This window comes from Staurois parvus, unplaced genomic scaffold (genome assembly GCF_062004578.1).
Source record: "Staurois parvus isolate SC_StPar_1 unplaced genomic scaffold, SC_StPar_1.0 ptg000287l, whole genome shotgun sequence".
Classification (NCBI taxonomy): domain Eukaryota; kingdom Metazoa; phylum Chordata; class Amphibia; order Anura; family Ranidae; genus Staurois; species Staurois parvus.
This window is the reverse complement of record NW_028318083.1, coordinates 2,935,416-2,954,950: the sequence shown is the minus strand read 5'-3', so window position 1 is coordinate 2,954,950 and position 19,535 is coordinate 2,935,416. Positions and strand designations below refer to the sequence as shown.

General features: G+C 41.8%; 1 protein-coding gene across 1 annotated transcript in view; it reads right to left on the bottom strand.

The window, feature by feature from the left end:
• LOC149458321 (N-acetyllactosaminide beta-1,6-N-acetylglucosaminyl-transferase-like) overlaps nt 1-19,331 on the bottom strand; it is a 54,152-nt gene extending 34,821 nt beyond the window's left edge. The window contains exon 1 of the mRNA XM_089682180.1: nt 18,077-19,331. Coding sequence (XP_089538306.1) covers nt 18,077-19,037 — 961 coding nt within the window. The 5' untranslated portion in view covers nt 19,038-19,331. The remainder of the gene's footprint in view (nt 1-18,076) is intronic.
• Nucleotides 19,332-19,535: the final 204 nt, after the last annotated feature.

The following is a 19,535-nucleotide window of genomic DNA, read 5'->3' as shown; positions in this document are numbered from 1 at the left end:
TCTTTATAGTTTACTGCATTTCTTTTCATTTCAACTATGATGTTCATTTTACAACATATGGTCCTGATGAAGCGGGGGATCCAGCGAAACATATTTACCTGCAACTCAGCTAAGAACTTGTGAAATTGGTGGTATCAGCCCATATCTTTGTGATTCACTGAGTTTTGTGACAATATTTTTTATGCCTATGTATAAAAATTGTGCAGTGCTAAAATTATAAGATACACTAACCATAGATATTATAAATTAAAATATATAAAATATGTAAAGTCCCAAATAGGAAAAGTATATATATTGTGAGATAAAGTATTATATGATGTGACCCGAGGTGACTTATGTTAATCCAGATATGATGTAATTCCACACTCCAGGTGAGCGGCAGGCAAAGAGTTAAAGTGCGCACTCAACGGATACGCATAGAAAATGCGCAATATACAAATCAATGAAGATCAGCCCAGAGTCCCTCTTAAGGATGGTACTGGAGATGTCAGTCCAGGGTGGATGTATAACATCAAGGTTGGCACTGTGTCTGGAAGACTCCTTTAAGGATATGGATGCAACCTCTTCTGGATATGGAAATGGTCACCATGGGGGGAGGGGGCTCTGGGGCATTAAAAGCTCACCAAAGTGCGACAAAAGAAAATGCCCATAGTGTAGTAGGTTACGATCCAAAAACGTATTATTAAGCGTATAGGTGAATAAAAGTAAATGTGAACATACATGCGGCAAATCCTTAATGCAGATACAAAAACAAGCAGCCTAAAACTGCTATGAGCACTGACCAGCTGGTGTAAGTATGGTTGCCGCCGGACCTCCATGATCTGGCGGTGTAACGTCAGGGTGTGCAGGCTTCCTCCAAGACGCGTTTCGCACAAAGAGTATGTCATCAGTTGGGGTATGCCATTTGCAGCCTGATGTTTTATCCCCTGTATTTATAGGGAGAAATGGCGGTTCATAATGAATTTAGCCGAAGACCGGACGTACCGCACATACGCGAGTGGACGGGCGCCATTTTCCCTTGGTCTGGTTAATACTGCGCATGCACGAGCTGGCGGGCACCATTTTCCCTTAGTCTGGTAAGTGATTTGTACCTATGTGGATAAGGTGCAGTAGAGGGCGCATGTAAAAGCGCCATTAAAGCATAGACGAGGCAGGGGGATGCAGGGATATAGACTCTGTTTAGACGAGCAGTATAATGGGTATACACCCTGAAAATTCCAAATATAAATCCTATTACAGGATAAACCATTCAGGAATGGAGGTATTAAATAAACAAATGAGTGTGAAATATAAAATATGCAAATAAAAAAGTACTGCCTGTCAATGCCCATATGACAAGTAATCATAAATAAGCAATTACAATTATAGAATAACAAGACCAATCCCAAGAGTGCATGTCAGCAATATTATGCATTAAAAGGGGTATGTACATGAAACAAAATAAAACCGAAATATAATTCCTTGATATGCCTCAATTAACTGTGATGGTAAAACATAATAACCATGCACAACAAATTAAAATGGTGAATCTTAGAATCAGTATGCTAAAAAATAATTAAATAGAAGTCAGATAAGATATATAAATAAACTATTTAATAAGAGGGCTAGTGTAACACAGTAAAAATTGATAATATTCCAGCTCACCCATTCCAAAAAATATAATAAAAAATATGATAAAAAAAGTCTGCAAATATATAAGAAGCAAATTAAATCGGTAATACAGTAAATCATGTAAAATCAGATCAATAAAAGGCATAAATAATCAAATACATATACAGTGCATAAGAAGTTTAGAATATATGAAATATCTTGCGAGACAAAAACTCCTTATTAATACACTTTAAAGTTGGATCGCAAACCTCTAGCACATAACTACCAATGTGGCAAAACGCAAAATAATAACATATAGTGTTGCGCTCCCAAACCTTCAATTAATATACTATTACTTGAATCACTTAATCTCTATTCTAAAGACAATAATTAGGAATGATGTATGTAATTGATCATAAATATAATAACCTTAAGCTGTAAATCAATACAGATAAATCATGTGCATGAATAAATAAAAACAAAAAAATATAAAATAATAAAAAAGTGGAAATAATGTCCCAAAAAAGTGACTTTGTGCTGAAAAATCTTCAATCTATAATGATTATAAATCGGTGACTGCTTGTGAATCCTCCCACAAGTGAAGATGTGCGCTCACCTCATAGGAAGCCTGTAATTAGGCTATACAAGCTTGCGGTTCTCCTCCTTTGGAACCTGCTTGTTTGGAACTCCTGGTAACTCACGGTAATGAGTATCCGTGGTGTACGATGTATGCTATGGGATGAATCGCTTCTCCAGAGGGTGTAACTCCTCTATATTTTCGTCTCCATGCGGTTCTCCACATATAAAAAAGATCTCGACATGGTGCTTTATCTTTTATAAAGATTGGCTTTATTTGCTGAGGATATGACACTCACATGTATTGTATACGGATAGTGGTAGCACTAATACAATCCAAAACTACCGCTGACTGTCGGAGCTGTGTACCCGTGGTCCGGCAAACGAACTGACTCCCTCCGAGTGACGTTACAGTCCCACCCCTGTAGGGAAGATTTTTCAGCACAAAGTCACTTTTTTGGGACATTATTTCCACTTTTTTATTATTTTATATTTTTTTGTTTTTATTTATTCATGCACATGATTTATCTGTATTGATTTACAGCTTAAGGTTATTATATTTATGATCAATTACATACATCATTCCTAATTATTGTCTTTAGAATAGAGATTAAGTGATTCAAGTAATAGTGCATAAGAAGGTTCAATAAGAAATCAAATACATATGGACGCAAACAGACACACAGAGAACCATTGGTAAGTAAAAATCATATAATACGTGTATGAAAAATGTATAGTGTATAAGAACGGATAAATAAAATATATATAAAAAATATATAAAATTATATCCATAGAGATTTGTAATCATATTATATCAAGTAGGTATACTTATATATGAGCCCGAAGGGGATAATCTAGCTATTGTCGATGAAACAATTAATGTCCACATCTATATTGAGGCCAGAACGTGCTAGGGTTTTCATGTTATATATCCACTTTGTCTCAGCCTGTGAAACGAGTCTATTTTTATTAGATACTCGCCAGTGGTTATTAATGATCTCTATGCCAGTGAATTTCAAACTTGATGGATCTCTCGCTTAGTGGTATCTAAAGTGCTTTGATAATGAATGCTCCCTAAATCCTCTTTTGATGTTGTACACCTGTTCTCTAAAACGATCTCTTAACCTTCTTGTAGTACGGCCTATATATTGTTTATGGCAAGGGCTTTCGAGAAGGTACACCGCATAGCGGCTGTTACATGTGATGAAAGTGGTTATGTCATAAGATTTTCCTGTAGTAGTAGACTTAAACTATTCGATTTTTTTTAAGGGAGTTCTTACTTTGCGAGCATATGACACATTTCGTACATGGATAGAAGCCTTTCATTGAGTTGAAAAACATGGGTTTAAGGGGGGGATCCACAATGTTTAGTGAAATTGTATTTCTTAAGGTAGGTGCCCTCCGGAAAACAATTTCTGGTTTTTCAGGGAGGACAGTGGACAATACAGGATCCCCTTTAAGAATGTTCCAATTTTTTTAGATGATTTTACTGATAGTCTTATACTGAACAGAAAAAGATGGTATAAAGGGACAAAACGTATTTGATTTATGGGTGTTCGAGACGGACAGCATAGAGTCCCTGTCAAGATCAGCCACCCAATTCATCTCTGCATCCAATTTAGCTTCATTATAACCTTTATCCGCAAATCATTGTCTTAGTATCCTGGCTTTGGTATGGTATGCCTCTATATGAGTACAATTCCTACGTACCCCCATGAATTGGCCTTTTGGAATGTTAGCCAACCAAGAGGGATGATGACAACTATCTGTGTTGATATAACTGTTTTTATCCATTTCTTTAAAGTATGCCTGGGAGGTTATACGCGCACCATCACTAATAAGCATAATGTCTAAAAAGTTAATTTCCTTAGTGCTGTAAGAGAATGTAAACTTAATATTCAGACTATTATTATTGAGTCCCAAAAAACATAATCAAATCTTCTTCTTTACCTTGCCACAAAAGGAGAACATCATCAATATAGCGTCTCTAAAAGAGTAACCCCGGCCATTCACGGGCATAGATCATGTCCTCCTCTCACCTGGCCATAAAAAGGTTGGCCAGGCTGCGAGCAGACTTAGCCCCCACTGCGACTCCTTTTGTCTGTAGGTAGTATGTTTTGTTAAACCAAAAATAATTTTTATTCATGGCAAAATTCAGAAGTTCCAAAATAAAATTCCTTTGAATTTGGGGGATATGATGTGCCTGATTTAGATAATACTCCACATCTTGCATCCCGTCCTCATGATCAATGTTGCTATATAATGAAGCAACGTCCGCAGTAACTAGAAACGTTAATTGCTCAGGGTTTAGTTTTAGCGTCTGAGTGTCATTAAGTACCTGCTTGGTATCTTTCAAATATGAGGGTGTTGTACAAGCTAGGGGTTGCAGGAAGTAGTCGATATATTCCCCTACTCTGGAGCAAAGAGACCCTATACCACTTACGGTAGGTCTGCCAGGTGGGTTTAATCGGGTTCTTGTGAATTTTCGGGAGGCAATACAGGATAGGAAGTTTTGGTGTCTTGGCAATTAAAAATTCTTTTTCTCTCTTACTAATAATATGGTTTTTGTAACCTTTGTCTATCAACACTTTTAATTACTTTTTAAAAGTAATTAATGGATCCTTAGATAAAAGTGTAAGTTTCCTTGTCACTTAAAAAATTTAAAACCTCTGTTAAGTAATCTGTTTTATTGAGCACTACGACACCTCCTCCTTTGTCAGCTGGTCGTATGACCACATTTTTCTTCTCAAGTAGTGATTTAAGACCTGTTTGGATGTTGGTCTGGTTCAGATGGGTTCTGAGTTTGACCGTTTCAATGTCTTTCAAGACCATATCCCTAAAAATGTTAATGTAGGATTGGGAGTGTGGAGGGGGATTGAATAAAGAGGCATTTCTCAGGTTAGAGTGGACCATACTTCTTCCGTATGTCTGGGTGGAAAACGGTTATTCAAAAAATATCTTTTTAAAGAGATTTGTCTAATGAACTTATGTAGATCAACATATTTATTCAGGCCTATTTTAGGGGTGTATTTGAGTCCTTTATGAAGAACTTTCAATTCTTGTTGGGACAATTTCTTTCCATTGAGGTTAAAGATTCCTCTACCTTCTTTATTTTCCTCTTTTTTGTTCCTATTAATTCTTCTTCCTCCTCTACTTCCTCTGTTCTGTTGCTTCTATTTCTGGCTCGTATCATTCCTAAAAAATGTGGCTGCGGGGTACGACTAGTATTATTGTTATGAGGTCTATTGTTTGTGTTATCATTCCCTCTACAATTAGGGTGGTTATGATGGTTATAAGGTCCACTGTCGTGCCTGTTATAGGTATGGTTCCGTTGTTTTCCCCAATTCCTGGGGGTATCATATTGATCCTGTGAGGAATGATAAATTCCCCCCCTATTTGGGGTTCTCCAATTATTGTGATAGTTATTAGGTCTGGAATAATTCCTATGTCGGGTCGGGTGCCACCTCATGTCTCTAGTGCCAATTTCGTCATCAGGTAACTGCTGTAAAGGTTCAAACCTTCTGGAGGTTGAGAGAGGTGGCCTATTATAGGAGGAAGTGGGTGGCTTGTAACCTATCAAAGGTGTTCTGAAGCTTTGGTTATTGGTCTTATGACTGGGACCATGTGTAGGATGCTGGGCTGATGCTCTATGCGTGATAGCAGGTCTGCCCGCAGGTCTGCCTATGTTGGTCATATGCTTTACTTTTTAATAATATTTTATCAATTAATATTTGTAATAAAGAACATTTTTTACTATATATTATTGTGTTGATTGTGACTCTCAGTGACATATTTAAAGTCCCCTTCTCTGGTTATGTTTATGTACCCATATCTATTGCTATATGGGATGATGCTTTTGAGAGTCTAATATGTAAATTATGGCACCTCACCCATTTGTTATCTAACAAATTTATCAGAACTCACATGAAAAGAGATTTTTCAAGTAAGCTTATTTTGGATTTTCAAACATAACTATTGTTTGTATTGTTATTAAAATGATTTTGTTATAAAATGAAAATAATGTTGTGACCATAGATTTCCTTTAATTAAACCTCAACTTTAATATCCATAGTCTGAGCACAGGTACATTTTGAAATATACTGTATGAAACCCAATTGGTAAGATATCATATGCATGATTGTATGTGTTTTTATACTGCAGCCAACATTTAAAAAATTAATTCATGATCCTGTCATAAAAGTTCTTGTTCACGCACTTCCTATTATGGAGTGACAACCACCTGAGTTGATAGCACTCTAAAGCAGGTCATAGACGGATCGAACGTCCTGCTGAACCGACCGAATTTTGATCCATCTTTGGGCAAACGGGTTGTACTGAAGTTGTTCTACTGGGTTTTCTCAATTATCATAGCTGAGTTGCTTAGTCTTGACTCCATGTCCTATAAACGAACACATAGGAACTGGGGTGCAGAAAAATGGCAGCAGGTGCAGTGGACTGATGAGTCAAAAATATTTGACTGTAGCAGGAGGTAGTTTTGTTTGGAGTGCAGCACAATAATTAGTGTCTGCAGGCAAAAGTGAAGCATGATGGAGGTTCCTTGCAAGTTTGGGGCTGAATTTCCAGAGTTGGAGATTTGGTCAGGATCAATGGTGTCCTCAATACTGAGAAATACCGGCAGGTGATAATTATCCACCATGCCATACCATGAGGAAGGCTTGTGATTGGCCCGTTTATTCTGCAGCAGGACAATGGCCCCAAATATAGCGTAAAGAAGAACAAGGAGTCCTGGAAATGATGGTTTGGCACTCACAGAGCCCTGATCTCGACATCATCGATACTGTCTGGGATTGCATGAAGAGGCAAAAGGATTTGAGGCAGCCTACATCCACAGAAGATCCGTGATTAGTTCTCCAAGATATCTGGTAACTTACCTGCTAAGTTCCTTCAAAAATGGATTGCAAGTGTACCTAGAAGAATCAATGCTGTTTTGAAGGAAAGGGTGGACTCACCAAATTAGGATTTGATTTGGATTCCTCTTCTGTTAATTTACTTTTAATTTTGTTAACTGCTAAAAATAAACTATTAACACTTCTATTTCTGAAAGAATTCTTAATTTACAGGATTTTTTTCACACCTGCCTAAAACATTTGCACAGTATTGTATATGTGATGTCATGACTGATAAAAGTGAAATGTATCATAAATGCTTAAAGGAAAAAAGAAATACTTGAAAAGTAGATGCATGAAAAGTGTATTGCACAGGGAAATGATATCTATGGAATCATACATGGGACAATGGCAAAAGTAACTGTTAAAGCGGTTGTAAAGGCTAAAGGTTTTTCACCTTAAAGCAAAACCTTTTAGGTGCAGCTCCCCCCCAGCCCCTCCTAAATATTTACCTGAGCTCGATCTTGATCCAGTGCTCCGTCCGAGAGAAGCGTCTCTCTCTCCCTTCTCACCCTCCACACAGTGAGAGCAGTGGGAGCCATTGGCTCCTGCTGCTGTCAATCAAATCCAGTGACGAGGGAGCAGGAGGCAGGGTCAAGCTGCACTGTGTGTGTCAATAGACACATATAGGCAGGGGCGGACTGACCATTTGGGAACTTGGGCACTGCCCGAGGGCCCGGGGTCAGTAGGGGGCCCCATGAGATGCCCCTGGTACCTTTAATAGGCTTTTTTGGGTGTGGTTTGAGTGTGGGCAAGGACATAGGGGCCCCATGATCCCCTATTGCGCGGGGGCCCCATGAGTTGTCAGTCCACCCCTGCACATAGGGGTTGATTTACTAAAGGCAATTGGTCTGTGCACTGCAAGTGCACTTCAAGTACACCAGTTCTAGATCTGAGGGGAAGATCTAAAATGAAGAGAAGCTCTGCTGATGATTTCTATTATCCATTCATGTGAAATCAAAAATGCAGTTTTTTTCTTTTCCTTGCATGTGATTGGATATTCTTTGCAAAGTGAAACTTTACCTCACTTATGAAGCTCTGGAGCAATTGCACTTGCAGTGCACAGTATATTTGCATTTAGTAAATCAACCCCATAGTGCGGCTCAGGATCAAGACTTCACAAGTAACCCCCCTCACAAGCGGTTTAACAGAGGGGTACTTGGAAGGCAGGAGGAGCCAGGAGTGCTGGCAGGGGACCCCAGAGGAGGATGATTGGGGTTGCTCTGTGAAAAACCTTGGTAAGTATACAATGTTCATTATATTAAAAAAAAAAAAAAAGGATCCTTTACAATCACTTTAAGAAGACAATGAGCACTCAGTAGACTTGGGTGCAATGGTCTAGCAATACCCCTGGCGACAACGGTTTCCCAGTTGTGCTTGTGTGCAATCGTGCTCTGTCCACATGCAGCCCTAGAGGTATATACACAATTGACTGTTCTGACACTCGGAGAAGGCACAATTCCCTGTTGTCAGGATCAGGAAGCCATTCCAGAGCAATCATGTGCAGCTGATGCTGGAACAAATACATGTAGTACAAGTGTAAGTAGTGCATGGTGTGAAGCTGAAGCCGAGTCAGTGTAGTGCATGTGAATCAGCTAAAAGAGGCTGGAGGAGATGAGCAGCACTGAGATACAAAAAAGGGATGAAAAAATTATGCTCACACTGTGAAATAAATGTCATATTGGTATCTGATGCATATGAAAATATTGTTGGTAGAAGCAGCTTTTGTGTGATTTTGATGTAGCCGCTTGTATGTTTTTGGTATATATATATATATATATATATGATGAAAATAGTATTTTATGAAAAAAGTTATCCTGGAGTAGGGTGGTAATTAGGGGCGGACTGACCATTTGGAAACTCGGGCACTGCCCGGGACCCGGGGCCAGTAGGGGGCCCCATGAGATGCCCCTGGTACCTTTTTCATAGGCATTTTTGAGTTTGGGCAAGGACACAGGGGCCCCATGATCCCCTATTGCCCGGGGACCCCATGAGTTGTCAGTCCGCCCCTGGTGGTAATAAGGTGTCCGTGTGGCTTATGTTATATTAGGGAGACAACAAAAAGGCTAAGGAACGCATTGCTAGACCCAAGTACTCCATTGATAAGTAACAAATCGATCTACCAGTTGTTGGTCATTTTAATGAACAAATGCATTCTTTTTTACAGCTAAGCTATGCAATGTGCTGGTATTGATAAGAAGAGGAAATAGAGAACAAATACTCTACATAAAAAAGGTAGAATGGATCCAAAGGCTTGAAACCATACAGGTGAGGACCGTTACTACAGATTATGTTTTTTTTTTCTTTTTGTATTTCTTTTTTATATGATATGATAAAAAATCCTGTTATACATTGTTATCATGATGTGGCAACTTGAATACCAGGTATATAGTTTGTTTGGTTTTAGTTTTTCTACTCAATTCTAGTCACAACTGGTTTTCTGCTACAAGACATACATTATACTTTCTTTTTCCTGGATGTCTTGTGGTCTGATGAAGGGTATGTTTCCCAGAACTATTGCTAAGTGTACTATTTGTTTCCCTGTGAACCTTTTGGTTTCTATATTGACATGCACCAACCAGTCTTAGAGCAATGCTTCTGCTGTGTGTGTGTATAACACACACACACACACACTATACCATTAGGTGACTGCAAGTGTCCCCCCTACAAAAAAAAATAATTGCATCTTAGCTTTGTCAGACCAATGTCCATGCACAGTAGGTGTAGGCAATACTGAAATGTTCTGAACTACATATATTAATTGCTCCTTGAAACAACCACATTGTCTTTTTCCAGAGCAGCTTTCCTTCTGAGGTTACCTGTGGGTTTTTCTTTGTACCCAAAAAAACTCTTCTGGCATTGTGGCTGCCATCTTTCTTGGTCTACCTGACCTTGGCTTGGTATCAAGTGATCCCTGAATTTTCCACTTCTAAATTGTATTCACTTCTTAATAAGTGATTGAACAGTACTGACTGGCATATTCATATCGTTTTATATCCTTTTCCATCTTTATAAAGTTCAATTACCTTGTTATGCAGGTCTTTTGACAGTACTTTTCTGCTCCCCAAGGCTCAGTATCTAGCCTGCTAAGTGCATCCAGGTGAGAGCTAACAAACTCATTGGCTATTTAAACATAGACATAAAAAGCCACAGATGTGGGACCTTTAATTGCAATTTTAACCGCTAGCCTACAGGGCACTTACACCCCCTTCCTGCCCAGCCCAATTTCCAGTTTTCAGCACTGTCACACTTTGAATAACAATTGTGCGGTCATGCAACACTGTACCCATATGAAATTTTTACAATTTTTTTTGTGACAGATAGAGCTTTATTTTGGTGGTCACCTCTGGGTTTTTTTATTTTTTCTTAAACAAACCAAAAACCACTGGAAATTTTGAAAAAAAAAAACGTTTTTTCTTAGTTTTTGTTATAAAATTTTGTAAATAAGTGATTTTTCTCCTTCACTGATGTGCGCTAATGAGGCTGCAGTGATAGGCACTGATAGGCTACACTGATGGACACTGATAGGTGGTACTGATGGGCACTGATGAGGAGGCACTGGTAGGTGGCACTGATGGGCATTGACAGGCATCACTGATGGGCATTGACAGGCATCAGTGATGAGCACTGAAAGGCAGCACTGATATATGGCACTGATATATGGCACTGATATATGGCACTGACTGGCACTGATAGCCGGCTCTGACTGGCACTGATAGCCGGCACTGACTGGCACTGTTGGTGGCACTGACGGGCACTGATAGGTGGCACTGATTGGCATTGATAGGTGGCACTGACTGGCACTGATGGGTGACACTGAAAGGCAGCTCAGATGGGCACTGATATGTGGCATTGATGTGCACTGGTAGGCACTGATATGTGGCATTGATGTGCACTGGTACGCACTGGCACGTGGCACTGTTCAGCACTGACAGCTGGCACTGATGGACACTGACAGGTGGCACTTCTGGGGCCACATTGATCATCAGTGCCCTGATGATCAGTGTACATGTCCCCTCCGCAGAATGCCGATTACCGGCTCTCCTCTCGAGCTGTCAGCGTGACAGCTCGTGAGGAGAGAAATGCAGACAACCGGCATTTCCCTGTTTACATGTGATCAGCTGTGATTGGACACAGCTGATCACATGACCAAGCTGACATCTTCGGCTCTTTCCGTGGATTGGTGATCCGCTGTCTCCGATGGACACAGCGCACCGCCGATCGCCGCGCTGCGTGCTTCCTGAGCCGTGCATTCGCGGTGAGAATGGGAGGACGTCATATGAAGTCCTCCCAGAACGAGAGAACCACCTTGCGCCCGTCATTGGACTATATGGCGTGTAGGAGGTGGTTGACCAGTTTGTGTCTCCTTGTGTGTCTGTACCAAGGCCAAACATTCCAGGGTATGTAAACCTTTGAACAGGGTCATTTGGGTGATTTCTATTATCATTATGATTTCAAAATGAGCCAAATAACTACAGTATGTGATAATGAATGGCTTCATATGATCACCATCATTAAATAAAAGAAAGTTGTTGCATAATCAGTTATATTTTTAATATCAATGCCAAAATATCACAATTTCTGCTAGGGTATGCAATCTTTTGAGCACAACTGTATATGATACCCAAACCTCACATTGCGTTTGGATTCCAATGGTCAGGCTGAATTAAATTCATTACTGCATAAAAACTTTAACAGCGTGCTAAAATAGGAGTTATTGTAAAGTATGTAAAAATGATATTCTTAGTAATAACACCCTGCAACAAAAACTCTCAAAGCACTTGTTGCACAATAAGTAGAAAGGGGAACTTAGTTGCTTGTTTCAGGTGTAAACCTCCTATCAATGACACCCCTGTATCTTCAGAGTGATGAATGTTGTCAATTTTATTGCTGGCAAGAGAAATTATTCTGTGAGCCCTAACTTTGACTAAAATAGAATAACCACTGGACTACCAGGGCAAGTTTTTAAATTTCACACATTGTAAAATCTGCAATTTTTACTAGAAATTACTTTAAACTCCCAAAAGTACAGTATACATTTTCTGAAAGCAGAGACCCTGGAGTATAAAATGGTTGTTATTACAATGATCAGACACATTTTCAGGAAAAAATACACTAAAATGAATTTTCGTGCAAACACTATACTGTATTCAGTGTTTTGGCATAATATAAAAAATGTTGTGTCGGGTTGTGTCAAGTAAGTAATACCAAACATGTCAAGCCAGCCTTAAAATTGTGCATGCCGGTTTAATCGCAGAACACTATGATACCTGAAAAACCTTCATAGGCAATGCTTTAAAGGCCCGCATGATTGCCAATGTAGATTTACAGGAAAACATTCCCAGCATACAGAGCATGTCATTTGTGCACTTTGTTACTGGAATATGAGTCATTCCGCAGCATACCTGCACAGTTTACAGTGCCTTGAAAAAGTATTCATACCCCTTGAAATTTCCACATTTTGTCATGTTACAAGCAAAAATGTAAATGTATTTGATTTGGATTTTTTTGTGATAGATCAACACAAAGTGGCACACGATTGTGAATTGGAAGGAAAATGATAAATACTTTTTAAAATTTTTGACAAATAAAATATCTGAAAAGTATGGCGTGAATTTCTATTCAGCCCCCTTTACTCTGATACCCCTAACTAAAATCTAGTGGAAACAATTGCCTTCAGAAATCACTTAATTAGTATACATAGTCCATCTGTGTGTAATTAAATCTCAGTATAAATACAGCTGTTCTGTGAAGCCCTCAGAGGTTTTTAGAGAACATTAGTGAACAAACAGCATCATGAAGGCCAATGAACACACCAGACAGGCCAGGGATAAAGTTGTGGAGAAGTTTAACCAAAAGCCTACAGGGCACTTATACCCCCTTCCTGCCCAGGCCAATTTCCAGCTTTCAGCGCTGTTGCACTTTGAATGACAATTGCGCGGTCATGCAACACTGTACCCATATGAAATTTTTATAATTTTTTTGTGACAGATAGAGCTTTATTTTGGTGGTATTTAATCATCTCTGGGTTTTTTATTTTTTCTTAAACAAACCAAAAACCACTGAAAATTTTGAAAAACAAAACGTTTTTTCTTAGTTTTTGTTATAAAATTTTGTAAATAAGTGATTTTTCTCCTTCACTGATGTGCGCTAATGAGGCTGCAGTGATGGGCACTGATAGGCTGCACTGGTGGACACTGATAGGTGGCACTGATGGGCACTGATGAGGAGGCACTGGTAGGTGGCACTGATAGGCATTGACAGGCATCACTGATGGGCATTGAAAGGCAGCACTGATATATGGCACTGATAGGCGGCACTTACTGGCACTGTTAGGTGGCACTGACTGGCACTGTTAGGCAGCACTGGCGGGCACTGATAGGCGGCACTGATGTGCACTGATAGGTGGCACTGACTGGCACTGATAGGCGGCACTGACTGGCACTGATAGGTGGTACTTATTGGCATTGACTGGCAATGATGGGTGACACTGAAAGGCAGCTCAGATGGGCACTGATATGTGGCATTGATGTGCACTGATGGCCACTGGCAGGTGGCATGGATGAGCACTGACAGCTGGCACTGATGGACACTGACAGGTGGCACTTCTGGGGCTACACTGATCATCAGGGCACACTGATCATCAGTGCTCTGATGATCAGTGTAGATGTCCCCTCCACGGAATGTCGATTACCGGCTCTCCTCTCCTCTCGAGCTGTCAGCGTGACAGCTCAAGAGGAGAGAAATGCCGATAACCGGCATTTACCTGTTTACATGTGATCAGCTGTGATTGGACACAGCTGATCACATGACCGAGCCGACATCTTTGGCTCTTTTCGTGGATCGGTGATCCACTGTGTCCGTGGGACACAGCACACTGCCGATCGCAGAGCTGCACACTCCGGGAGCTGTGCATGTGCGATGAGAATGGGAAGACGTCATATGACGTCCTCCCAGAACGAGAGAACCACCTTGCGTCCGTCATATTACTATATGGCGGGGGGGAGGTGGTTAAAGCAGGGTTAGGGTATAAAAAAATATCCCAAGCTTTGAACATCTCACAGAGCACTGTTCAATCCATAATCCGAAAATGGAGGGTATGGCACAACTGCAAAGCTACCAAGACATGGCCATCCAAGTTGGCAGGCTGGGCAAGGAGAGCATTAATCAGAGAAGCAGCCAAGAGGCCCATGGTAACTCTGGAAGAGCTGCAGAGATCTATAGCTCAGGTGGGAGAATCTGTCCACAGGACAACTATTATTCGTGCACTCCACAAATCTGACCTTTATGGAAGAGTGTGAAGAAAAAAGCCATTGTTGAAAGAAAACCATACAAAGTCCCGTTTGCAGTTTACGAGAAGCCATGTGGAGGACACAGCAAACATGTGGAAGAAGGTGCTCTGGTCAGATGAGACCAAAATTTAACTTTTTGGCCTAAAAGCAAAATGTATGTGTGCTGGAAAATGAACACTGCACATCACCCTGAACACACAATCCACACTGTGAAACATGGTGGTGGCAGCATTATGTTGTGGGGATGCTTTTCTTCAGCAGGGACAGGGAAGCTGGTCAGAGTTGATGGGAAGATGGATGGAGCCAAATACAGGGAAATCTTTGAAGAAAACTTGTTAGAGTCTGCACAGCAATTGAAATTCGGGTGGATGTTCACCTTCCAGCAGGACAACGACCCTAAGCATACAGCCATGGCTACAATGGAATGGTTTAGATCAAAGCATATTCATGTGTTAGAATGGCCCAGTCAAAGTGCAGACCTAAATCCAATTGAGAATCTGTGGCAAGACTTGAAAATTGTTGTAGAGACATCCCCAAAAAGACTTGCAGCTGTAATTGCAGTGAAAGGTGGTTCTACAAAGTATTGACTCCGGGGCTAAATACAAATGCTGCCACACTTTTCACATATTTATTTGTAAAACATTCTGAAAACCATTTATCATTTTCCTTCCACTTCACAATCATGTCTCACTTTGTGTTGGTCTATGCTGGCAAGCAGGGGGGAGAGATCTGCCACTGGAACCACTGAGGTGACCTCACTGGAGGGAGAAGCAGGTACCTGTTTGAACCGGGTACCTGCTCCCTCCTCCAAAAATCTGACAAAAAGTTGAAGACAAGGGGGGGAGGGCATGAAGCTGAACTAAGGTGAAGTTCCGCTTTAATAGTGTTGATTTATGTTGATAGTGTTGATTCATTGAGGTTGTGAACTGCATAAAAATATATAAATACTACTGCCACGCAAATTTCTAACTTTATTGTGAACCATGGCTGGATCTAGGGGGGTGCTGGGGTGGACTGTGCCCCCCCAGATATCAGTTGTGCCCCCCCTTTGGCCGGCTGAGTTTCTTCCCCATCCCAACACTGGAATGTGCAGCCGGGTGCAGTGACGTGTGATTAGTGAAGCTCAGACAGCGGCAGCGGTAGACAGGAGAGAGGTTGTGTTGTGTCCTCCCCCTCCTGTCAGTGCAGCACTGCACACAGCACATCACACAGCACTCTACCTCCTCCAAGGACTGCTCATGTCCCGGCAGGAGGAAATGTGTATAGGGCGGGTAATGAAACCGTGTGCCGTCCAAACTAGCGCTCCTATGTGATGTGCTGTGTGGAGGAGCGCTACACTGACAGCATAGCCTCTCTCCTGTCTCCTGTGGGGAGGGGGGGGGACTTACAGGCGGAGAACATAATATGAGGGGTTGAGGGGGTGTAACTTGTGCTTGTAATTTGTGTTTGGAATGAGAGGTAGAGGGATTGGTGACTATTTGTGTTGGGGAGGGTAACTGGGGGGGGGGGTAATTTGCTAAAAGGGGGGATTGGGGTGGAAGGATATGTGCCATCAGGTGGAATGAGGGGGATACGTGCAGGGGGAAATTGTGGGGGAGGAAATATGCTAGGACTAGGAGGGGGTATTGGGGCATATGTTTTAGGAGGAGGTGGGCATATTAGGATGTGGGATTGGGGGGGATGTGTGCTAGGTGGGGGATTGGGGAGGGGGAATATGCTAGGAATAGGAGGGAGGATTGGGGGAGATATGTGTTCGGAAGGGGGGATATATGTTAGGAGGGGGGGAATGTATTAGAAGGGGGTTTTGGGGGGGATATGTGCTAGGTGGGGGAATGGGGAGCGGGAATATGCTAGGACTAGGACGGGGGATTGGGGTGGGGGAGATATGTGTTAGGAGGGGGGGAACGTATTAGGAGGGGGGATTGGGGGTGATATGTGCTAGGTGGGGGATTGGGGATCGGGAATATGCTAGGACTAAGAGTGGGAATTGGGGGGAAATGTGTTGGGGGAGGATGTATTAGGAGGGGGGATTGAGAGGGATATGTGCCAGGTGGGGGGATTGGGAAGGAATATGTGCAAGGAGGGAGTTTTTCTGGATATGTGCTAGGAGGGGGGATTGGGGTGGAGGTATTTGGGCTGGGGGGGAGTTTTGTTCAAGGGGGGATTTGTGCTAGGAGGGGGTGGGGAAATTTGGGTTAGGATGGGGAATTTTGGGGGGACTTGGGTGGGGAAGGTGGATTTGTACTGGGAAGAGTAATTTGGAGGGTGTTGTGCTAGGAGGGGGAATGGGATGTGATTATGCTAGGAGGGGGGATTTGGGAGATAGGATTTGTGCTGGGAGGGGGAATTGTCAGGGAGGATTTCTACTAAGATGGGAAATTTGACAATAGTATGACGTGTGCTAGGAGGGCGGGTTTTTTGGGGTGGTTAGACATGAAATGAGGGCACTCAACAGATCTTCTCCTTCCCTCATAGCACATAGCTGATATTTGCTTGAATTTCCTTAGAGACACAGCCTCAATCTGTAGCCAGCTACACACTGTGCACATGAATGCTGTGTCTGTAAAGGAATCCAATCTATGTGCTGTGGTGTAGAGGAGCTCTGAGTACCCAGGCTGTTTGCAGTGTGGGGAAGGGAGGAGGAGATCTACTGAGTGCTCTGCCAGCGGTGACCCTCTCCTCTTCTCTGTTGACCATTGTCTTCTGCCCTGCTGACCCCTTTACACTGCCCTGTTGACCCCTGTCCTCTGCACTGCTGACCCCTGCCCTCTGCACCGCTGACCCATGTCCTCCATCCTGTTGACCTGTTGATCCTGTTTTCTCCACCCCACTGATCCCTGTCATATGCTCTGTTCACCATTGTCGTCTACACTGCTGACCCACTGTACACTACCCTACTGACTCTTGTACACTGTCCAGCTGCACACTGTCCTTTCCTCTGATAACCCCATGTACACTGTCCTACAAACTAACGGCTTCTGTAGACTGCCCTATAAACTGCTTATCCTATCCTCTGCCCTGCTGACCCCCTGTATACTACCCTACTGACCTCACATCCTCTGCCCCCCTGGCATTTTTTACTGCACCCCCACATCAGACAGGGTAGATTGTCGCCAACCATACATGGGTCGAAATTCAACCAGTTCATCAGGCACCAGCTGAATTTTGATCCTTATATGGCCACAATGGTTTTACAGTAGTACATCTACTGATCAACATCTGCGAGCAGCCTGTCAAATAAATGCTGCTTTATCAGTGCCCCAGGCTATAGCCAGCAGCACTGATCAGTGTATTCTGACAGTGGGGGAGTCTCCTTGCTGTCAGAGCACAGTAGCTCAGCAGGAATTATTCCTCCATTCACCTCGAATGTGTGGATGGAGGAATCGGGTCAGTTTTTTCTGTTCAACCCACTGGTTGTGCAAAAGAAGCTGAAAAATCAATGGGGTGCTTTAGTTTTTTTATTTTTTCCACGATTACTGTGGGTTGATAATATGGACTGCTGGTGCTGTGACTTTTATAGCATCCATCTATCTTTGCATTTCTCCAGCCCTGTAAATTTCTGTTGCAGGCACATGATTTTACTATCTCGCTAGCATTTTTGCATAAAGAAGCATATGACGCAAAAACAAATAATGAATTAGCAACATTTAACCTTTCAATGTCAACTAAATGCCTGCTTTTGCAATGACATGTAGCTGTTAATACACTTACCTGGTATTCTATTCAGTGTCACCCAGTAGTGTTCATCGGGGCTGTAAGTGTCCTTAGACCATTTCAATAGGTCTATAGCCCTCTGGTCTTCCATCATGAACTTAGTAAACTCCCTTGTCAGTGCAACATACGCTGTGCCAAAGTAAATGGTGATATTGTGCGGCGGAGGAGGCTTTAAGGTCTTGGTCCCTTTTATTTTGGAATGTACAATATCCTCACGGTGAACGTATTTAGTCCGGGGGATGGCATGACCTGGGGGCAGCACACCAGGAGTGATATTTTTCCCTTTAAAGTTTTTTAAATGTTGTATGATCTCCTTATTTGTCTTTAAAGGGAAATCCTGTCCACACGTATTGATGACATATTTCCATTGCACTTTTGATTTCAGCAGATCTTTTATGCAGTTCACATCCGCCTGGAGCCTCGATATCCCAGCATACACCACAGGCTCCATTTTCGAGGCAAGAAAAGCATTAGGAAAGCAATCCACTAAATCACTTACCACCTGCAAGTAATCCGCACTTGCCTTCTCATCCACATGGATGCAGTATATGTTCTGCGGCATATAGATGGCCCTGAACAGTCTCTCGAACGTGTCAAATTCTTTATGCAATACAATTATATAAGCTAAAGGAAAATCTGCTTCTTCCTCCGACAGAGGAGCTGTGATGAAATGGTTTTGTGTTTTGTACCCATCCGCGCATTTCATTTTTCTAATAGACGTTGGTAAAGAATTCCCCCACATGAAAGCTTTTCCCTTTGTGGCCAATGTGTCACAGGTGACCTCCAATGCAGAGACATCATGGGAAAACTGGATTCTTTGTGAGCTGTGCTGCTCATTCAATTGATTAGGATTGTAGAGGAACAAAAGCACAAGTCCCGTAGCAAACACACAGAGGAAAAATTGCATAGGCAGAATCAACTTCCACACATTGACATAAAGCTTACCATAGCTCTTCATATTGCTCTAGCCGTGGGTTCCAGGTGTCATTGCCTTTTTTTCCCTTGCTGTATGGGAAGGATGTTTGTCAGGATTTTCTACTGTCTGTTTCCTCTGCAAGCTCTACGTTAACATTGTTCTGCCTTGTAGGGCAGGCTAATCACATATGAATACAGCAGTCCTGTGATTGGATCATCAAAAATCATTGACAGACCGATACTTTCCTCCTTTAGTGATGCAATAAGATCAGATTTCACACTAAAGCCAAATTGTTGGCTTGGTCCTCGGAGCTCAGAAAATAATTACATTTTAGCTGATAAATCTGTCCTGCAAACGTTGATCATTTAGTCTAAAAGCAAATATTAATAGGAGGAATAATAATTACATTTTAGGTATGAGCTTATCAAACCTGGCAGAAAACAATAGGCAGGTATGTTCAAATATTGCCCTTTGTAAACATGGTGTACTAAATTACTGATAAGCCCAAGACTGATCCAAGTATTGCCAGGGTGGGGTGTA